The sequence below is a fragment of the Vitis vinifera genome, chromosome 6 (genome assembly GCF_030704535.1).
Source record: "Vitis vinifera cultivar Pinot Noir 40024 chromosome 6, ASM3070453v1".
Classification (NCBI taxonomy): Eukaryota; Viridiplantae; Streptophyta; class Magnoliopsida; order Vitales; family Vitaceae; genus Vitis; species Vitis vinifera.
The window spans coordinates 2,187,036-2,208,369 of NC_081810.1; the positions used below are offsets into that span (position 1 = coordinate 2,187,036).

The following is a 21,334-nucleotide window of genomic DNA, read 5'->3' on the forward strand; positions in this document are numbered from 1 at the left end:
ATTTTATATTCCATTTGGTGCTTTTAAATGGAAAAAAGAAAAAGAAAATTGGTTTGGTTTATATTTTCCCTCTTACTTTAACTTTTTTATATTGTTTGAATGAAAAGATCTTTGAGATTAAACAGATGTTTGGTAAATTAATTTAATAATTTGAAATGACTTAATAACTTAAGTTATTAAATAAATTAAGTATAGTTGGTAAAATAACTTAATAATATGACTTGAAATAAAAAATAATTTTAAATAATAAGTAAAAATAATTAACATATTATTAAGTCCACATTTTCATTTTACATTTTTAATCCTTATTTACTTTAATTACTTTCATAATCTCTTTTATTATTCCACCACCTTCATTGCTACTTAAACTCCTTTATTCTATTTATAATTTATGAAAAAAAAAATATCAATTTAATATTTTAAAATAAATTTTAAATTAATTTTATCTAACCACCTTAATACTTAAAACAATAATTAAATAATAAGTTTAAAGTTAAAAACTTAAATATAATTTAACTTAAATTATTAAGTAATAAATATTAAATTTTACCCGATAACCCCTAAATTTGTTTTTTTTTTCTCTCTCTTTTATTTTTATTATTTTTTATTATAGTTTTCTTTGTTGTTATATATTCATTGATCTAAAATACACCTAAAACAATTTGATATTGGTATTTATTACATATTCAATTTCTTAATATATTTTGACTTTTAGGCTTGAAAAAAATATCTTACCTCATTTTTTCCAAAAAGAACACTTTACGAGGGTGAAATGTCTCTTCTTCTTAAAGTATATTTGAAAAGTAGAACCCAAAAGTCATTTTAGTTTTTGGAAGTATCCGAAAAATAGCTGTTAAAGCCCTCTTTCACGTGCATCACAAGTTTAATGCAATTCATAGTATTGAAGAAACAAATGTCTTCATCATTTTGGTTTATCATAAGCTTTCAATTCATTCCCTTTTTGCATGCCAGCTGTTAGTCTACATCTTGGTTAAATTTTACCCCATTTTTAATCATTTTCTCTTTCCAAATACAACAAATAATAAACAAAGTCTTGTTTGTCATTATTGGTTCTGAGACCTAATCGGCTAATCTTTTGAGAATCACATCACTTTAGTCGTTTTCTTTCTCCCAAATTCAATCCGAATTCTGTCGGTTTGGATCTTGTAATCTCTCTCCATAGCTGGGGTTTGTTGGATGGATGATAGTTTTCAATTTTTATTTTTTTAAAAATCAAGTGGTGTGGTTGTTTGTCAAGTTTTGAACTTAAGTCAGGGTCAAATCGCCTTCTTGGTTGGCTCCTGAAGATGGGATTCACTAGAAAATGACTTTCTTGTAGAGAGTAGAAAGAATCCAAGAAATCCTAGTTGTAATTTGACACATACATGGGCAAATTAATTAATTAATTAACATTATTATTATTTGTTTCTTTTACATTTTTAAGATCAAAGTGCTTCATTAAGTAGCCATTTTAAGGTGAGAAATGATTTTATTTTTTATTTTTTTTGGTTTCATTCCCATTTAATTTGTTTTCTAGTAGATTATCAAGTCTGCTTACTTGAAACATCTAATTATTACTTAATACTTAAATCGTAGGGGTGTTCATGGTTCCATTGGTTTGATGTTGAGTATTAAAATCAAACTTTTCGGATAAATATTATTCATTTTGAATCCAATAGACTCAAAGTTTTGAAATGCATCTAATTAATTATGGGAAACTAACACATCTAATATTAAAAACTTCTTTTTTTAATTGATGTAAAATATCCCAATCATTCTCTATACAAATAAAACAAAATGTTCTCGTTGTATTTTACATGATTATGGGGTCTCTTAGAATACTTTTTACTAAAAGTCCCATCAGTTCCCATGTAGAAATTATTCGCGCTAAGTTTAATAGGTTTTTAAGGTTTTAAAACACATTTATATAATTAAAATGACTTCATTAGATATATAATGTCATGAGTTTTTTTCTTCAACTAAAGTGAGGTATCATACATTGTAATGATTTGTTCCTTTCATATAAATATCGTACAAACCTAATGAGCCCCGAGGACTTAAAAACATATTTACTCAATTAAAACAAATCCATTATATGTAGTGTTAGGTATTTCTCCACTTCACTGCTTAATAGATTGTGATATGTACTCACACCTATTTAGGAAGAAGTTTTTAACATTATATATATAGTGGAAACTTCTTAATAATATGGACATGTTTTAAAATTGTGAAGGACGATCGAGTTTAAACCCAAAAATATCCATGTTGATCGAGATTTTAGGAAGGTTTTTCATAGTTGTTACTGTACGTATTCCAATGGAATTTACATGAAGAATGGGTGGCAGCCAAAGATCCAGCACAGCCAAAGAGATCAGGGAAAGAATGCATGGGCCTGAAGATTTTGCAATTCACTATGTTTGAAATCCTGAGAACAATGACATATGATGGCTTGTCCTGACTCCATTTATGTGGACCAGTTTCCAGGGAAAGATGAGAATCCAGATCACTACTTTCTCAATGAATGGACAAAATGGCTCCATTTGCATTCAATAGGAAATAGACCACTTCCTGAATCACCCAACTGTGTGTGGGAAGCAGAGATTCGGGCACACGTCTGAACATTTTGGAGTACTATAGTCACAATCTGTGGACCTATATCTCAGAGAGATGGACCTCTATCCTATATCCCAACCCATCTTTTTCCTGCTTTTATTGTCTGAATTATTGGTTTTTCTTACTACTATTGGCCCTCCATTTTCATACCTTTACTCTCCTCCATTTTTTTCTAACTTTTATAAACAAATTTAATCAATTATACTTTTTCTTTGATAAAAATAATTTGGCAAGTTTCCTAAACTATTCCATCCAAGCTCAAAGTAGATAAACAATACAAAAGGAATAAAGGATAAAAAAGAATAGATAAGAAAATAAAAAATTTAAATATATACCATCGTTGAATAAAGGTAAAAACATATGAAATCAAATTATAAACAAATAAGATCAAAGTGCTGAGATGTTAGTTCAAATCCAATTCATGAGATAACAATGATGCTATGATCGGTAATATATTTAGAATACGACTTGGGAAAAAAATATTATTTGGTAATAAGTGTACCATGTTAAAATTATTGGTTCTAAGTTAAAATTATAATAAGATATGCCAAAGTGAGGTATTTACTTATGCTTTGCAATAATTATGGTAATTAATGAAATATTTATTCAATTATACTCAAAATATGAATAAATATTTCAATTATATATGATGCTTAAAATATGTAAAATGACACTCACAATAAAAAAAAAAAAAAAGGGAATGGAAGAACACACCTAAGTGTATGAATTTATTGAATGTAGAGAGCCAAAGTCATATGTAAACCAAGCAATACTAACTGCATTCAAGGTTGGAATGATGAATATACTCGAAGGACATTAATTTTGCAATCCTAAAGACATGTTTGTACTACCAGCAATTAATTTCCCCCACGACCCCCCACCTTCTTCTATTTGTAGGTAAATTTTACCACTATCTTGTAATTTTATTACCCCGCCACCCCACCTAGTGACCTTCTTCTAGGTTTCCACATCTGGGATTTTTTTTTACTCCATGGTATTTGTACTTACAAAAAATATCACGTATTAATACAAGGAAAATGACTGGCATATCAAAATTTATCCATAATTTTGGCCCATTATCCAACAAAACAGGGGCTTGAGATGACTTAATTCTCCATGTGCTATCATTTCTTCGATAATGATTTTATTTATTGTTTTCTTATTAATTTGCTGTCATGCAGAAACAATAATTTTTCACATAAAGTGGAAGGGCAGCTCCATACCTAGAACCTGGACCAAAAATTAGCCACGTGGCAGCGCTGGTGAGACCGTCGCCGCATTTATTGCCAAGCTTATCCCCTCCCCAGGTGAGCCCTACGTCAACAGTTGAAAACCACGTCAAGGGCAGAATTGTCCAAACAATAAAAACATCGCCCCTATATTAAAACGTGCCCAGTCGCCATGCTTCATTCCCCAATGCAAAGGACGATGCGTCACTCGCTCTAGACTCTAGAGAGAGAGAAATTATAGTAAGAAAATTCAAAACTGTACACAGTAAGTAGTAGTACACAAAGGCATGGCTCTGAAGCTCTTCATCATCGCCACCGTCGTGCTCGCCGGCGCTGTTACCGTTGCATCTTGCCCACCGACTGACCGAGAGGCGCTGCTCGCCTTCAGGTCAGCCCTCCACGAGCCTTACCTTGGTATTTTCAACTCGTGGAGTGGCTATGACTGTTGCCACAACTGGTATGGAGTGAGTTGCGACCCGGAGACTCGCCGAGTCGCCGACATCAACCTCCGCGGCGAGTCAGAGGACCCGATCTTCGAGCGGGCCGGCCGGACTGGTTACATGACAGGGACTATCTCGCCGGCGATCTGTAAACTGAGGCGGCTCTCCAGCATCATTATCGCCGATTGGAAAGGCATCTCCGGCGAGATTCCTACTTGCATTACGTCGCTGCCGTTCCTCCGAATCTTGGACCTGATCGGGAACAAGCTCTCCGGTCCGATTCCAGCTGGCATCGGGAGACTCCAGAGGCTGACAGTGCTGAACGTAGCCGACAACCTCATCTCCGCAACAATCCCATCGTCGCTCACCAGGATATCCACTTTAACGCACTTGGATCTCCGAAACAACCGAATCTCCGGCGAGCTTCCGCGCGACTTCGGCAGACTCGGAATGCTGAGTCGCGCCTTACTGAGCCGGAACCAGTTCAGCGGCACGATTCCGAGCTCAATCTCCAACATATACCGGTTAGCCGATTTGGATCTCTCTCTGAACCGGTTCTCAGGTCAAATACCGGCATCACTGGGCAAAATGGCGGTTCTCTCAACACTAAACCTGGACGGAAACCTAATCTCGGGTCAAATACCGATAACTCTAATTAACTCGGCGGTGAGCATACTGAACTTGAGCCGGAATGCTCTGGATGGCGAAATACCGGATGCTTTCGGGCAGGGATCGTACTTCACATCTTTAGATTTGTCATATAATAAACTGAGAGGTCCGATACCGAAATCGATGGCGGGGGCGGCGTATATCGGGCACTTGGACCTGAGCCACAACCACCTGTGCGGGAGGATTCCGGGGGGGTCTCCGTTCGACCACCTGGAAGCGTCGTCGTTTGTGTACAACGATTGCTTGTGTGGGAAGCCACTGAGGGCATGCTGAGTGGAAAAAGAAAAAAGAAAAAAGAAAAAACTGGATATTGGAATAGTAATGAGTTTGGTGAGTAGTAAATGGTTTGGCCAAAATGCCAACGGTATGTACTGAATAGTTTTAAATATTGTCAATATTTTCAGTTTTCCTTATGTTTTCTATTCAATAAATTTGTCTATTCGGGAGATTTACCTTTTATTTTATTTTATTTTTTACATATTTGGCTGATAATATTGTACATGAATGAAAAGTAAGATTGTTTGCCAGAAAATTTTGATAGAAAAAAAAGATGGATCTATAGTAAAATAGACAAAAATTTCTTCATATCAAAAACCGGTGTGAGTGAAAATCGAAAAAGCAGTAAATTCGATCAAACTCAATCGATTCAACAACTATAAAGGTTAATTTTTTTAAATCTATTTTCTTGATTTGGTTTTCGATTACCTCATCGCTTCCATTGAAATTAATGATTAGGGGCGGGTGATTAAGAAATACCCTAAAGTAAATAAAAGTGAATTCCATGCATGCACGTAATTTGCAAATGCATGGGAGCCCCACAATGGGCATGCGAAGATTGAACAATAATTGGTGACAAGCGACAGACCCATGAGTGGTCCTAAAGTGCAACACACATATTAATTTTACTAGTGTCTTCATGTAATGAAATTTCCCCCTTTTTGGTTCTTAAATTAAGTTCTTAATGACTTTGATTCCCGTCTTTAGATTTGGCTGTTTTGATGTGTTACGATCATCAAATCACTCGATTGATAACACCACTGCCGACTTCAAGCTTTGTTATAGAGTTGAGAAGTACCACCATTAAAGAGGAGTCTATCACAAGGTGGGACTTATACATCGTGTGTGGAGTTGGAGTCAATGGTGAGAAATGGTCCTCCTCACCACCCAACACTCTTGGGCCACTATTGATTTTCTTTACTTTTAATTAACTCCATGATTTGTCTGAACTTAAAAGGCTAGATCTGTTTCCAAATAATTTAAGAAGAAAAAAATACAATAAATTATTTTACATGTTTTTAAAATTCATTTAGCTTATATTTTCTTTTAATATAAGGATTTAAATAATTTTTTTTCAAGCCACATTTTCAACGATGTCACCCAAACAAGTTCCAAAATTAATTTGAGCAAGATGTTACTTCTCAACACTACATCAAATATGATTTCAATCAAGTACTAAAATAAGTAATAAGCACTACAAAAGCCTTTAAGTAATCGCATTCCAAACAAAATTTTTAAGTGATGATCAGATTCTTACTCAAGAAGTCTTTTGGGTTTAATTTGAAGATTTTACTGAATCATCTTTGTTTTAATATGAATCTAAGGTTTCAATCAATTCACAGGGTCTTAACAAGATAATTCCAATCAATGATAAAGAAAACAATATAATAATCAAATCACATTATACAAATCAAAAGAATAGGAAAAGAAAAAAATTCAAGAGACCTATAATAATAAAATATGATAAAATAGCTCGGAAAGTAATATTTTAGAGATTTATAATTTTTTTGTTTTATTGAATTAGCTCCATAAAAATCACAAAGTCCTAGCTTTTCAATACAAAGTGAGTCCGCTCGGATTTCTAGCCCATTCTATTTTAGTAGTTTGATCAAAGAATTTCTTTCTTTTTGTATTTTTGGGATATGAGTGGGTGAAACTTTAAATTTAAACTTTGAGAGTAGTTGGTAGTGTAAAATGTCATAGAACAACAAATTAGTGGGACCTTCCAAGTCAAAGCAGAAGCAATAATAGGAGAGATGAAGAGAAATGATGAAAGTCATGAGTGATGGCAAAGAACATTAATGGATACAGTTGGTTTTATATTATTAGTGTTTGATTGTTGCAGGTTCATGGTCCCAAATCCCTACTCTGCCTGTGCCAACTCTAAACCTGGGAAGGCAGCACACGTGATGAACTGTTCTGATTTTGACTCATCATCGCTCCACTTTCAAAGCAACAACACCTCCCACATCACACCACTCATTTTACCATCACAATCATGTGATTAGGAAAACAAATAAACAAGTTTGAATCACAGATTTTTCTTTAAAATCTAGATCATTTAATAAAGGAAAATAAGACCATGGATCAAATCAAAATTGAAAAGAATTGGACCAATTTTACATATCAATAATAATCAATGAGACATAAATGGGGTATCAAGCACTAAGATTAAATTATAGATATGACATGTTCTGATTGATCTCACTTTCTGATGGGTACCTATATCAGGACTCTTCAAACATTTTAAAAAATATATCACTTCGAAAATGTTTTTCAAAGATAAATTTTGGAAATTCTTCTCTCAGTTTTTCTGTTGGCAAACAGGGAGAAGAGTAACACAACCAAACATGTTCTTGAAAGAGATAGCCAGACCGCAAACTCAGTTGTTCAGAAGAAAAAGCTCAAATAAGTTTTACCCATTTGCAAAAGAAGAAGGGACATGTGTGGACAATATTAAAAGATCAACTCTACCGACTCTTTGAACATTTAAAAAACATGTGACCTTGAAAATGTTTTTCCAAGATAAATTTTGGAAATTCTTCTTTCACTTCTATTGGCAAACATGGAGCACAGTAATACAACCAAACCTGTTCTTCAAAGAAATAGTGAAACCGCAAACTCAGTGGTTCAGAAGAAAAAGGCTCAAACAAGTTTTACCCATTTGCAAAAGAAGGGGACATTTGGGACAATATCATAAGATCAACTGTACTGGTGTCTCATGTGCATAACTCAAAAAAAAAAAAAAAGGGTAAAGTTAAAGGCCCCTACTATAAGATGAGTTATACCAAAAGATCTTTTCCAAACAATGTTGCAAATAATGAACACAGCAAAAAAAAAGAAGGCATCAAACAGCTCACTGAAAGAAACACCAGAATCATAACTCATAACTCACCCATTTCAAACTGCATAAGACTGGTCCCAGGTTCAGTACTGATGAATTCAAACTGCCAAGGGTATGATTGATTGCAAAAATTTCAGTGGCACTCAAGCTCAGGGATTTACCATACCTGAAATTGAAATCCATCAGTGAGAGAAAGAAGCCAACCGACAGGGGGCTGAAAAGAAAAGCACACAAGTAGGGACTGAAAGAAACCAAAGTAGCACTTGAAATTCATCCCCTGGAGTCAAGTTTGGCATTAAGTGAGTAAAAAGAAAAAATTAGAAGAAAGAGAGCATGTTTTTTATCAGATCAAATGGTTAAGCTCTGATCATGAAAGACCAACAACAACAACAGATTCCATAATTAAACCATCGCATTATACAGGGGTTTTGTCATCATTTGCATCTTTTGTACAAGAAAACTTTATAAATCCAAAGATTCGAAACATCTAAAGATGGCAGTTCCATGTGACAAACCATCACTACATACACACAGGAAAATGTGATATAATTAGAAGTAGAAATTATCCACGGCAATAAAAATCATTGAGATTGAATTCCAACCCAAGTTACATCTATTTCACTGACTTCTGCTTACATGTCAAATTCTCCTGAAAATCTAAGAGCATAACCAGTTCTCTTGATTTTTCTCTTTCACCCCTACAGCAAATATGGTATAGAAAGTTACCAAAGAGCTCCTCCTGGGCATCTTCAGGAAGGAATTCTGAAACAGATTCTCCACAGCACATGTTCAATCCCAAGGTGGTTCCAGATGAGCTCATTCAGAGTTTTGCATCTACCTTTCCTGTGGACCTTCTATTTCACCAATGGCAACTAGTTTTGAGCTTCTACAATATTTTTATCATCTTGGGACAAGGATTATAATTAAGAACTACAAACATTCCAAGTTTAAAGGAAACATCACTTACATGTGAGTCTACAGTAACCCTGAATTTGAAGCATTTGATATTTAAAGAGAATCTAAGGTTGTATATGCAATTTATGACTTTTCTCTCCTGACCTAGTAAGATTTGAATGTAAAAATACCCTCTCAAAAGTGTTGGAATATGAACTATTGTAATATAAAGCTTAACAAAGAATCATAGAAGTATAAATAAGAACCTATCAACCAATGCAAACATCAAGTGGGAAGATAAGAATTGAATAAAAATAATTTCAATTAACTCTAGGCCCATTTGGTTAACAACCTAGTCCAAACACATGCAGATTTTCAGATATTCATACAGAATAAAACATGAAAAACCTGTTCTTAGAGATGAGAGACAATCACATCAAGTCGAACAGCCAATGAAAAGATATGAAAGCACATCATTAGTAGGTTGGTGAGAAAATTTCGATGAAAGGTAAATGGTAAGACTACATTTCGTGGCACAAATTGGATTTGATCTTGAATTTCCAATTCTTGGAATTCAACCATCTTGTGAGAATAGCTTGAGCTGATTACAGGTCTTCCTGTATTTTAAATATGAAAAACTCCTCATTTTTATTTACCAAAGTCATGGTTATCCAAGGCACCAAGCACATTGAGGCACAAAGGAGCCCTGGAGCCTGGATGCAAGGACTGCTCCCCAGTGAAGAGGCAACTAAATGTATAATGTGTTCATTTCAATGTATCAGTGAATGCAGTCATATAGAATTTAGCATGCTTGTCACATTTTATCACAAAAACTCATCGGAATTGAAGCACTATTGCACAAGACATAAGAAAGTAACTAGTAATACAACAATATATAGATTCCAAACATGAAAAATCTCCATGCATTAAAAAGTTAAAAGGGCAGCAAAACTTGAAAGTAAAAATATCATCATCAACAAACATAAAACCATCATCATCTTCTTCACCTGTATATGATTCACAGCCTTCATCATCTTCCCCTTCTATCTCCTCCAAACTGGCGGCCGGCTTCTTCATCATCTGGATTTAGTGCTAATCTTGATTGAATTCCAGTATCAAATTTGGCCACAGCTGTAGTGACACGATTACATGTCTAAGTATCATCCTCAAAGACAAATTCATCTTCACATTCTTCAGGCACTTCATCATCCATCCTCCCAACCAACCATTCATTGTTTTCATCTATTTCTCTCAAGGAAAGTGGGTCATTGGTGTTACGCCCATTATATCATCTCCTGAAGGCTTGATTGTTTTTTATGAACACCAAATCATTCAGACAATCTTGTGCTAGCTTGTTTCTCTTTTTGCTATAAACCTACAAGAATTCATACACAACTCGTTAACTGATGAACATGAAAAGCTAAGAATTACAATCTCAAGCAAGATTTTTTTCCCTTTTTCTAACTTGCTTGTTCAAAGATACTTGGATTGCATTCAGAGTGAGATCTGCTACAAAGCTGAGAGCTTTTATAGCAAATCATTGCAAATTTGGAGCAGAGCATCCATATGCACCCCATCAGTCAAATATTAATAATTATTAGTTAAAGAAACATTTTATCTAGTCATATCAAATATGACAATTTTATTTTATTTGATAAGTAAAGAAAATTTCATATAAAAAGAGACGCCAAAAAAGCGACTCAAGGTATACAAACCTATACACCCACCACCAAAAAGGCCAATGAAAAAGAAAAAGGAGAAAAACATCCAATTGGCCCAAAAAACAACCTTAATAGGATACCAACCAATCAATAAAATTAACCATAGTTAGAGGACATTCAACTATAAACAACTTAACCTCAGACCAAAGAGAATAAACAAGAGAGTATTTCAAACTCTAGATTGACAACACATCATCCTTGAAAGCCAATCTATTTCTCGCCTTCCAAACCGTCCAAAATATATAAAGAGGAGCAGCTCTCCACACCCTCCTAGGCTTTTTGCCCACAAAGGAACCATGCCAGTTAAGGAGAGTCTCTCTAACTGAAGAGGGCAGCACCCAAGACACCTCAAACAAAGTAAAGAGTAACTCCTATAGGACCCTTGTTTTTGAATAGTGAAGAAGAAGATGGTCTATGGTCTATGGTCTCCTCATTCTCAAGACACATAAAACATCTATTTACCAAGGCCCATCCTCTTTTTTGAACAAGATCTAGGGTTAAGGCTTTACCCCACGTAGCCTCCCATGCAAAGAAACAAATTTTGGGTTGTACCCACACATTCCAAATACAGCTAGAAGGAAACAAATAAGGGCAGTCCGCTTCTAGAGCAAGGTAGAAAGACTTGGCCGAGAACTTGCCACTCTTTGTTTCGGTCCAAACCACCATATCGTCCACATCTCCAAGCACTCTCTTCCCGTGAAGATGCTCCAAAAATCTTTCCGCCTCCTCCACCTCCCAATCATTTAGGGCTCTTGAAAAACAGGGATTCCATATCAAATATGACAATTTAAAGGGCCTAAACGAGTAAAGAAAATAATTAACCTGGTATTTTTGTCTCTCTTGTTTTGATAGCCAAGTCTATCCCGAAAAGGCCTTGAGCTCTCTTATACAAAAGAAACTCTTTCCTTAATTGCTCATTGCTTGGAAATGTTAGGAACCAACCTTTCTATGCATTTTTGTAGACCCCTCATAATCTTTTCATCTTGCTCAATGATTGGGGGGTTTGCATAAAAAAAATCCTGGGTTCAAGAAGTACCCAGCTGCATGCAAAGGGTGATGGAGTTGAATTTCCCACCTCCGATCAATGATTTCAAAGATCTCTTTATATTTATATTTATTGTCATTAAAACTCTTTGCAATGGCCTTGTAAATGTATCCCATGGGTTTTTTTTTTTCTTACCATTGACCATTTGAAGAAGATCAGCAAGAACACCTGTTACCTTAAGGCTATCTTTTTTTTTTTGATAAGTAAAGAAAATTCATTTATAAAGAGACGCCAAAAGAGCGACTCAAGGTATACAACCTATGTAAGGTATACAAACCTATACACCCACCACCAAAAGAGGCCAAAGACAAAAGAGACCCACCAACCAAAAGACCCAAAACCTTACAATGATCCCAACCAATCTATAAAATTCACCAAAGTTTGAGGGCATTCTACTATAAACAGCTTTGCCTCAGACTAAAGCGAGCATAAAAATGAATATTTCAACCTCTGTATTGATATTTCATCATCCTTGAAGGCTAATCGATTTCTCGCCTTCCAAACCGTCCAAAAAATATGCAGGGGAGCCGCTTTCCACACTTTCCTGTGTTTCTTGCCCACAGAAGAAGTCTGCCAACTAAGCAAAGTCTCTCTAACTGAACACGGCAACACCCAAGACACCCCAAACAAAGAAAAAAGCAACTCCCATAAGATCCTTGTTTTTGAGCAATGAAGAAGCAGATGATCTATGGTCTCCTCCTTTTCAATACACATGTAACATCTATTTTCCAATGACCATCCTCTTCTCTGAACAAGATCTAGGGTAAGCGCCTTACCCCATGCGGCCTCCCACGCAAAAAAACTGATTTTGGGTTGTACCCACACCTTCCAAATACAGCTAGATGGGAAAGAACTAGGGCAGTCCGCTTCTAGGGCAAGGTAAAGGGACTTAGCCGAGAAAATGCCACTCTTTGTTTCAGTCCAAACAGCCTTATCATCTACGTCTCCAAGGACTCTCTTCCCGTGAAGACACCCCAAAAATAATTCTGCCTCCTCCACCTCCCAATCGTTTAGGGCTCTTGAAAAACAAGGGTTCCAACCCCCCCTTCCCCCTTGCACCAAGGGATCCCAAACATCCGCCACCCAAGCTTCCTTTTCAATCGATAAGGCATAGAGGGAAGGAAATGACTCGCACAGAGGGGCATCCCCACACCATCTATCCCTCCAAAAACTCACCCTCCTTCCATTGCCAACACTAAAAGAAATCCGCGCACCCACCAAGTCCCAGTCCATTCTTATTCCTTTCCAGAGCCCCACTCCATGTGCCTCTCTCACTTCCCGAGTGCACCAACCCCCTCTATCTTCCCCATACTTCCCTCTAATCACTTGATTCCACAAAGCCTCTCTCTCGTTTGCAAAACGCCAATTCCATTTAGAAAGGAGTACCTTATTGAGAATGGAAAGGCATTTGATCCCTAAACCCCCTTTCTTCTTGCTTAAACACACCACCTTCCATCTTACTAAATGTGGTTTTCGCTCCAAACTGCCACCGCCCCAAAGAAAATCCCTTTGGATTTGTTCTAGTCTTCTTCTAACTGAACTTGGTAATCTCAGAACAGACATATAGTAAATGGGAAGGTTTGACAAAGTACTTCGGATCAAGGTTGCTCTTCCTCCCTTGGATAAGTATTGTCTTTTCCACATAGTCAATCTTTTGCGGAACCGCTCTTCCACTCCATCCCACACTGCCACTGACTTAAACGGAGCACCCAATGGAAGACCCAAATAAGTGGACGGGAGACTACCCACTTTACATCCAAAGTCCAAGGCAAGGTCGTCAATATCCACTACCCTCCCTACTGGAATGAGTTCACTCTTGTCCAAATTAATTCTCATTCCCGAAGCGGCCTCAAACCACATTAGCAGCCAACTTAGGTAAGTCAGCTGATCTTGGGAGGCTTGGCAAAACACCAAAGTGTCATCGGCAAACAACAAGTGTGAAATCTGAGTCCCGCCTTCATTCCTTCCCTTCACCTGACAACCCGAAATATAACCATTGTCCACAGCCCTTTTAAGGAACGAGCTGAAAACCTCCATGGCAATCACAAATAGATAAGGCGAGAGAGGATCACCTTGCCTTAAGCCCCTTGAGCTTTGGAAAAAACTCTTAGGCGTTCCATTGATCAACACAGAGAAACTTGCAGTGGATATGCACCACCCTAACCAATTCTCCCCAAAACCCATTTTCTTCATTACTGTAAGAAGAAAGGACCAATCCACATTGTCATATGCCTTCTCTATGTCAAGTTTGCACAAGATCCCATTTTCATTGTTCTTTAGAATCGAGTCAATGGCTTCATTAGCTATTAACACCGCGTCTAGAATTTGTCTTCCCTCCACAAAAGCCCCTTGAGCCTTAGAAACCACCTTTCCAACCGCTCTTTTAAGTCTATTGGCTAAGACCTTAGCTAACCACTTGTATAGGCTTCCCACTAAACTTATGGGCCTGAAATCCCTCAAATCCTCAGCCCCCATTTTTTTTGGGATTAAAACCAAAAAAGTAGTGTTTAGCCCCTTAACAAATTTACCATGTTTATGAAACTCCCTAAAGAATCTCAACACATCTTCCTTCACAAAATCCCACGCAAACTGCCAAAAAGACATTGTAAATCCATCAGGACCCGGGGCTTTGTCCCCACTACAGCCTTCTAGCGCACCATGTACCTCTTCTTCCGTGAACGGCACCTCTAAAGCATCAGCATCCAGGTTCTGTAGCTGTTCACACTGCAGTCCAGCCAAAGAAGGGCGCCATTCCCCCGGATTGGACAGCAGGGTTCTAAAGGCACTCATCCCATTCTCCTCCGACTTCCACACACCATTAATTCTTATTCGTTCCATGTTGTTTCTTCTCCTGTGAGCATTGGCCATCCTGTGGAAAAAGCTCGTATTTCTGTCCCCTTCTTTCAACCACACTTCCCTAGATTTTTGTCTCCAAGTAACCTCTTCTAAAAGAACCCATTTTTTGTATTCTTCCCTCGCCTCTCTTCTAGCCTCCATCTCTTCCAATGTCAATCGGTTTGTCTTCTCCTTTTCATCCCAGAACTGCATCTGGTCCAAAGCAACATTTTTCCTATACTCCACCCTGCCAAAAACGTCTCTGTTCCACTCCTTCAGTTTAGTCTTCACCACCTTTAGTTTTTCAGCCAAAACAAAGCTTGCAGTACCATTAAAATTTTCCCCTTCCCACCAGACTTTCAATAGATCCTTAAACCCCTCCACCTTAAGCCACATGTTCTCAAATCTGAAAGAGGATGGACCATTTCTCAAGCCCCCTCCTTCTAACAGAATTGGGAAGTGGTCTGACACTGGTCTCGGTAGAACGCTTTGCCTTGAATGGCTAAAACGGCAATCCCACCCCTCATTGACCAGGAATCTATCTAATCTTAACAGGGTCTGGTTGTTCGCCCCTCCACTCCAGGTGAACGGACCCCCAAACAGGGGTAAGTCCTTTAACTGTAATTCTTCTATTACATCTGCGAATCTTCTCATATCTGAATTAAAGCTCCCTCCTCTACTGCGCTCTTCAGGACTTAGAATAGCATTAAAATCCCCAGCAACACACCACGACCCATTCCAAAGGCCATGGATGGCCCCCAGCTCATTCCAGAGACTTTCCCTCTCTCTCCTCTTAGTCGGACCATAAACCCCTGTGAAGGTCCACGTAAAGCCATCCTCACAATTTTTAAAATGGCAGGATATTGAACATTCTCCCTTTTCTAGCTTGATCATCTCCAGCACCCTATTATCCCAAAACACCACTATGCCGCCCGTTGAACCCCTTGAGTCCACAGTTCCCCAATCTAGGAATCTTCCCACCCCTATACTCCGAATAATCCCTCTTGTCATCTCCTGTATTTTTGTTTCCTGCAGACAGACCAAGTCTACCTTATTCTTCTTAATCAAGGCTTTAATCACCTTTCTCTTGTCACAGTTATTTGCCCCTCTAACATTCCAAGATAGAATTCGGATCTTCATTTAATATTGGAAGAACTCCCCCCCCCCCCCCCCTTCTCCTCCAATGTAATTCACGGTCCATTCCAACTTCCTCAATTCCCTTTCGAATTTGGAGGATTCTATTTTTCTCTTTTTCCTACCAACCAGGTTCCCCTTCTGAAGTTTTCTTTCTTTCATTCTTTTGAGCAGGAGCAGAATCTCTCCTTCAAAGCCCTCCGTCGGCATCCCGAGGCATCGGCTAAACCTAGCCAAGCAACTGGACTGCCAACACTGCTCACCCACTTCGTTTCTCTCTTCCGTAATATCCCATCCCACCACTTTCTCTACCTCCTTTCCAACAGTCCCGAGAGCCATCCCCGGCGACCCTAGGACCTCTGCCTCCCTTCCATCCGCCATAATCATCCTTAGAGGGTCCATGCCTATTCCCCCAAAATCACTGCCCCCAATTGGATCGACAATCATCCCATCCCACCCAGAACGAGAAGAAGAAGAATAGAGAACCCGCTCCCCAAACGAAAAAACGTCCCAAGGACAAGAAGATGTGTACCTGGCCACCTCCTCCTTTAGAGCTTCGTCGGTAAGCTCTTTGAAGTTACAACCCGGGAAAGACGAGCCCTGAAAGGCGCCGACCAAGACCCCGTCAAGCCACCCATATGCCTCCTCCCGGCAAGCCTCGCGAGCCCTAACACCAGCGGGGTCTGCAGTATAAGATATGGGATGCTCGATCCCAGCTGAGCCCTTATGTGGAGCCAACTGGGGGCGGCCCATTTCTCTTGCAGAAGTATTTGGTATTGGGCCTAAAAGGGGCGGCCCACATACCTCAAATCGGTCCTCCTCAGTTGGCCCCTTCTGGGCTTTTGGCTTTATCACTTTTGAAAGTGGGCCTAAGAGATCCAGCCCACTAACTTCTTTAATGGCCACCGGGATCTCCTCACTGGGCCTCCTCTCCACTTCTGAATCTAGGACCCAGCCCGACCTACCATTAGCTTTGATTGCAGGCCCATCTTTTTGCAAATACTCCCCACCATCCTTCTGCCTCTCTGCCACTGCCCCTCTTGTCTGTATCATGGCAGAAGAAGTAGCCTCCAAGGCTGGTCTGCAGCTACTTTCTCCATCTTCAGACGGCACTGCCATCTTTGCAGGTTGTCTTTTTGCTTGCACCATTTCCACCGCACACTCGACGCGTGTCTTCCCCCCTTCTTCTTCCCTAACCTCCATCTTCTTCCCCGTCCCAGAACTGCCAGCTGGAATCACCTCAGTCACCCTTGGCAACATCTCCCACCAAAGTTGAATAGCGTAACAGGTAGTGCCGATTACCACTTGCAGAGAGCTTGACCCTCCTATCCCCTCCAATTTCACCAATATTCTGGCCCATTGTAGCTCCTTCATTGCACCGGTACTTTCATCCACTGCAATAAATCCCCCACAACAGTCTCCAATCTTTTTAAACACTTCCCGACTCCAAAAATGCAGTGGTAATCCCCTCACTCTCACCCAGACTTCCTTAACTTGTTCGCGCCTCTGAGAACATCCCACACTTGGGTCCCATCTTTCCAGATGTATAATCGATTCCTTAAAGCGCCGGAAGCCTCGTTGTAACACATTATTTGCCTCTGCTTTTAACTCAAACACAATTAGAAAACAAGAGCCCCCCATCCTTGCTATCCTCATTTCTCCTTGGAGTTTCCAATGATGTTTTCCCCACTTTTCCATATCACTCAAGTCAGAATCCGTAACCCCCATCTCTCCCCAACTCCCAACCAAGCAGCGGTCTAAAAACTCCCTTCCTTTCATCACATCTTCTTCTCCCAATTGAATCCACACTGCCTCCCCTAGCCTTTTTTCTCTTGGAGCTTCTCTTGTATTCACTACTTCAACGTAGGATTTCTCTTTCTTCCCCTTTGGAGCCCCAACTTTGCTCTCAGTCTTCTGGGATAAATCTGCTTCCCTAGTCTCATCTGTTGACAAAATTCCTATTGAACGAAGTTTTTCAGCCAGTAAGGCCCATCCTCCCAAAAAACCTTTACCTTCCGGGAACACCAAGCAATGTCTCTTTGCTTCCGAGTCAACCACAAAACATAATAAAAACCTACCGGCATCATTTGTTCAGCATTCTAGTCTGAACTTCCTACCTCCATCCTCCCACCTTTTAACAAACCTCTGCCCACCCTCACCCCTACAGCTAGTCTCCACTCCCTCCAACAGCCAGCCCAAACTGGATTCCCCAAATCTGATCCACGAAGTGAAGCCTCTGCTTCTTTCCACAATAATCCCCCTTTGTTTCTTCCCAAACACCTCCACAGAGATTTCAAACGTCTTAGAGTCTACTGCAAACCAGCAGCTCCCCCCTCTTCTCCCCCCCCTTACCATGGCTTCTGTTCAATTCATAATGATGGATATCGCAATGCTACTGATGGATTGTTTGTGGGCTATGATCAATTGTATTCCAAAATGATGGCATTAAAACAATTTGAGGGAACCTTTTTACCCTTCTTCTCCTTCGTCGATTTACTGTTAGTCTAATTTTTGGAAGCAAACATTTTCTGGAAGTTGTTCTTTTGTTTATATATACTTGATAGTGTGAGAAAGGCTGCTGCATACCAAGTCTTAGTGTGCCTAAGCAATTCCTTTTGTCCTATAAAGCATCTCATCATGTTCAACAGTCCTGGATGACTATAAATATAACCATTCATTTCAATAGCCCTTCATAATGTTCTCTAGATATTGGGTATTTTTCCAATATCCTCCAACATCAAGTCTAAGCAATGTGCAGCACATGGTGTCCAGTATAAATTTTATCACTTCACTTTCAACAAGCTTCCTATAATAATGTAATTAAAATTTAATTAATAAAACTATAAATAAAGTAATAACCTAATCAATAATAATATTTAAACAAAAGTAAAGCAATACTAAAAGAAACAATAATACTTACCTACCAATGCATAACTTGAATGACCATATGATATAACTTGAACCACATTTGCTTCTCGAATACGCTCCACCCAGCTATCAAGCAGTATAAACATTTTTTTCACCAGTTTTGATAATTGAGGAAGCAACAATTGATTCAATAAATAAGGTGCCTCAGGAACAATTTACCAGAAACTTTGCAAAAGTTTTTTCTTTCTTCTCAGTCCACCCGTCAAACATTATGGAACATCCATTTCTTGCCCATTCCTCCTCATGCCTGTTCATTAATTTTTGTGTGAGAGTCACCTCTTTCCTCAGGAAAGGAACCCTTACCTCATAATAAGTTGGGGGCTTCACACCTACACCATATTGCCCAATGGCATTAATCATGCCTTGAAAACTAGGGTAAGTGACTGCATCGAGTGGTACTCCAGCATCACACATCCACATCAATATACTTGCGCACACCTAGTCTCTTGCCTTTTTCTTGTTGGAATTGTTGATTGTCAGTTGCTTCATCTCACCATCATTTCTAATTTGCAACACCGTATATGTATGATATGCATTAGGACTTTCTTGCTTTGGTCTTTTCATGGTAAGAGTGAGTTGACTTACTATTTTTCCCTCCCCTTCCACTTCCACATGAACTTGAACTGGAACTTTTTCTTACAATTCTTAACAAATTCCTTTACATTTTCCTCTTCCCCTTCAAATTCATCATCATCAGTATGCCATGACCTCTTCCTATTGACCTTATGTATCCATCCTTTCGTTTCTTCGCCACAAAGTTTGCAAGAATGAAACATCTCTTTCAATGTAAAACCGCTCCCATTCCTCTGATTTGGCCATCAATTTCTAAACGATCACAAAATTACTACCAATACAAGCACTATAATCAATTGAACAACACATTCTCCAAAGCATTGAAAATGCAGTACATTTTGGAGGCACTATTCCACTTTCGAGAGGAAAAAAAAATGCTTGCAAGAGAAGTATTTCCAAAAAGTGACTTTCCCTTCTCCACAAACCCTCTGTTTGGTTCTCGAGAAAGCAAAGGAAACTGCTTCATAACGGAAGCTACTCCTACATTAAGCATTTTCCCCTTTTTCTCGAGAAACAAACCGAATATTTTTCAGTAAGACCAATCTATGCCATTCAGGAGAGATGAAAAAGCAAAAGTGGAAAAGACGAGTTGGAGTACCGGCCACGGCGGAGTTTGCTGAGATCGGCGGTGTACTGTCCGGCGACAGCTTCTTTTTTTCGTCGTTTGTCAGAGTTTTCGGCCATTGTTGCAGACAAATGAGAGGCCTAACACGATCCCAGGGCTAGGTTCGATGAAAAAAGAACGCCGAGTTTCAATTTTGAGGAGCAATTCATATACAGAGAGCGCGAGCTTAGGGTGTGAAGTTGTGGAAACGGCGTCGTTTGCTGTTGTAAAACATAACGTTCTAATGTAAACAACAAAATGTAATGAAATGTTTCGATCTCTAATTAGCGATGTATATGAATGAATTAACGAAATTCCCCATATCCCCGTTTACTATCCAATAAAACCACAATAAAGGGAATTTGGATGCCACATGAAGATGCTAAAATTATGAATAACCGAGAATTTTATTCTTCCACTTAGTGAATACTTAGAAGGAATTTTTGTAGGGAGGTGATCTTATTGAGAATTTTTACAAGAGCCTTTTGTAAATACCAGAGCCCTCCCCCTATTGTAGCATGGTGAGGGCTTTATATATGCCAATGCTCTACTATTGTTGTAGGTTGCTATAAGCTTTTCTGCATGCTTTGTCGACTTTTGGGTATTTGGAAATAAGAGTAACATGGCTCTATTTTTTAGGTGTAGGTCAGCAATCAAGTCAACTTGTCGTGGTTACTATAAACTACAAGAAGTTTTGTTGATTTTTAAGTATATGATGACAAAGCAGTTGGACTCGTCTTCTTAGGCATAGTTTGACTAGTTTGACCAACTTATAAAGAAGTTTTCCCTTTTTATGTTCCTTATTTTGAGATGAGGTGAATTCATGAGGGTTTAAGGTAAACCATTCTCCTAGTGGTTTATTCTCTTGGTGGTTCGACTTTTAGTACCTCCACCATGGAATTGTTTCTATGGATTATATGGGATGAAGTCAATTCTAAAACCCTCATGCATAAAAATTGAAGCATATAATTAAATAGTACTATGAATTATAGGTAGATGAACAAGTTTTCTCCATTGATTAAGATCTAAATGAGGGATTTGGTCATCTTCAAACAAGAAAAACAAAAGGCATGCAAAGGAGCAGACATGATGAAAGGGGATGTGAAAAATTGAGAGAGTAAAAGATGGAAATGGCACTTGGCATGGTGTTTGGAAGCCCGGAAAACAATGAACAGACAGATTTGGAAGGAGGCAGCTAGAAAACTAATGCATTGAGCTTAGGAGGAGCCAGGGAGCTCATATGGTTATATGTTGCCCATTCAAGTTGGCCCAAAAGATGAAAAGAGGTCCAAGATCTATGTGAAGTTGTGCTCCTAGGAAGATCATAAATCACCCGCCCAACCAGGTTGATGCAACTAATAAGAATAATACTATCTCCTATTTGTTAACGTTTTCAAAAATATTTTTAGAAAAGAGTTTTTAAAAACAATTTTCAACTATTTTCATAAACAAAATTATGTTTATGAACTCAAATATGAAAATAGTTTTCCAAATTTATTTTCCAACAGTTATTGTTCTAAAAAATATG

The 21,334-nt window shown here is 38.5% G+C and overlaps 1 protein-coding gene and 1 long non-coding RNA gene across 3 annotated transcripts; one reads left to right on the top strand and one right to left on the bottom strand.

The window, feature by feature from the left end:
* The first annotated feature begins 3,979 nt into the window (after positions 1-3,979).
* LOC100241571 (DNA damage-repair/toleration protein DRT100) lies at positions 3,980-5,410 on the top strand. The gene has a single exon (XM_002285517.5). It carries the CDS (start codon positions 4,130-4,132, stop codon positions 5,222-5,224), a length of 1,095 nt encoding a protein of 364 aa, XP_002285553.1. The 5' UTR covers positions 3,980-4,129; the 3' UTR covers positions 5,225-5,410.
* A 1,601-nt stretch (positions 5,411-7,011) lies between these two features.
* Positions 7,012-20,186, bottom strand: LOC109122823 (uncharacterized). Of its 2 annotated transcripts, XR_009465816.1 has the most exons (4): positions 19,801-20,186; positions 18,622-19,454; positions 9,974-10,341; positions 7,012-8,238 (listed from the first exon to the last, which is right to left on the bottom strand). It is a non-coding gene; the product is annotated as an uncharacterized LOC109122823 (long non-coding RNA). The 2 variants fall into 2 exon arrangements; XR_002030347.2 differs by having other exon boundaries at positions 18,622-20,175.
* Between the last annotated feature and the right edge of the window lie 1,148 nt (positions 20,187-21,334).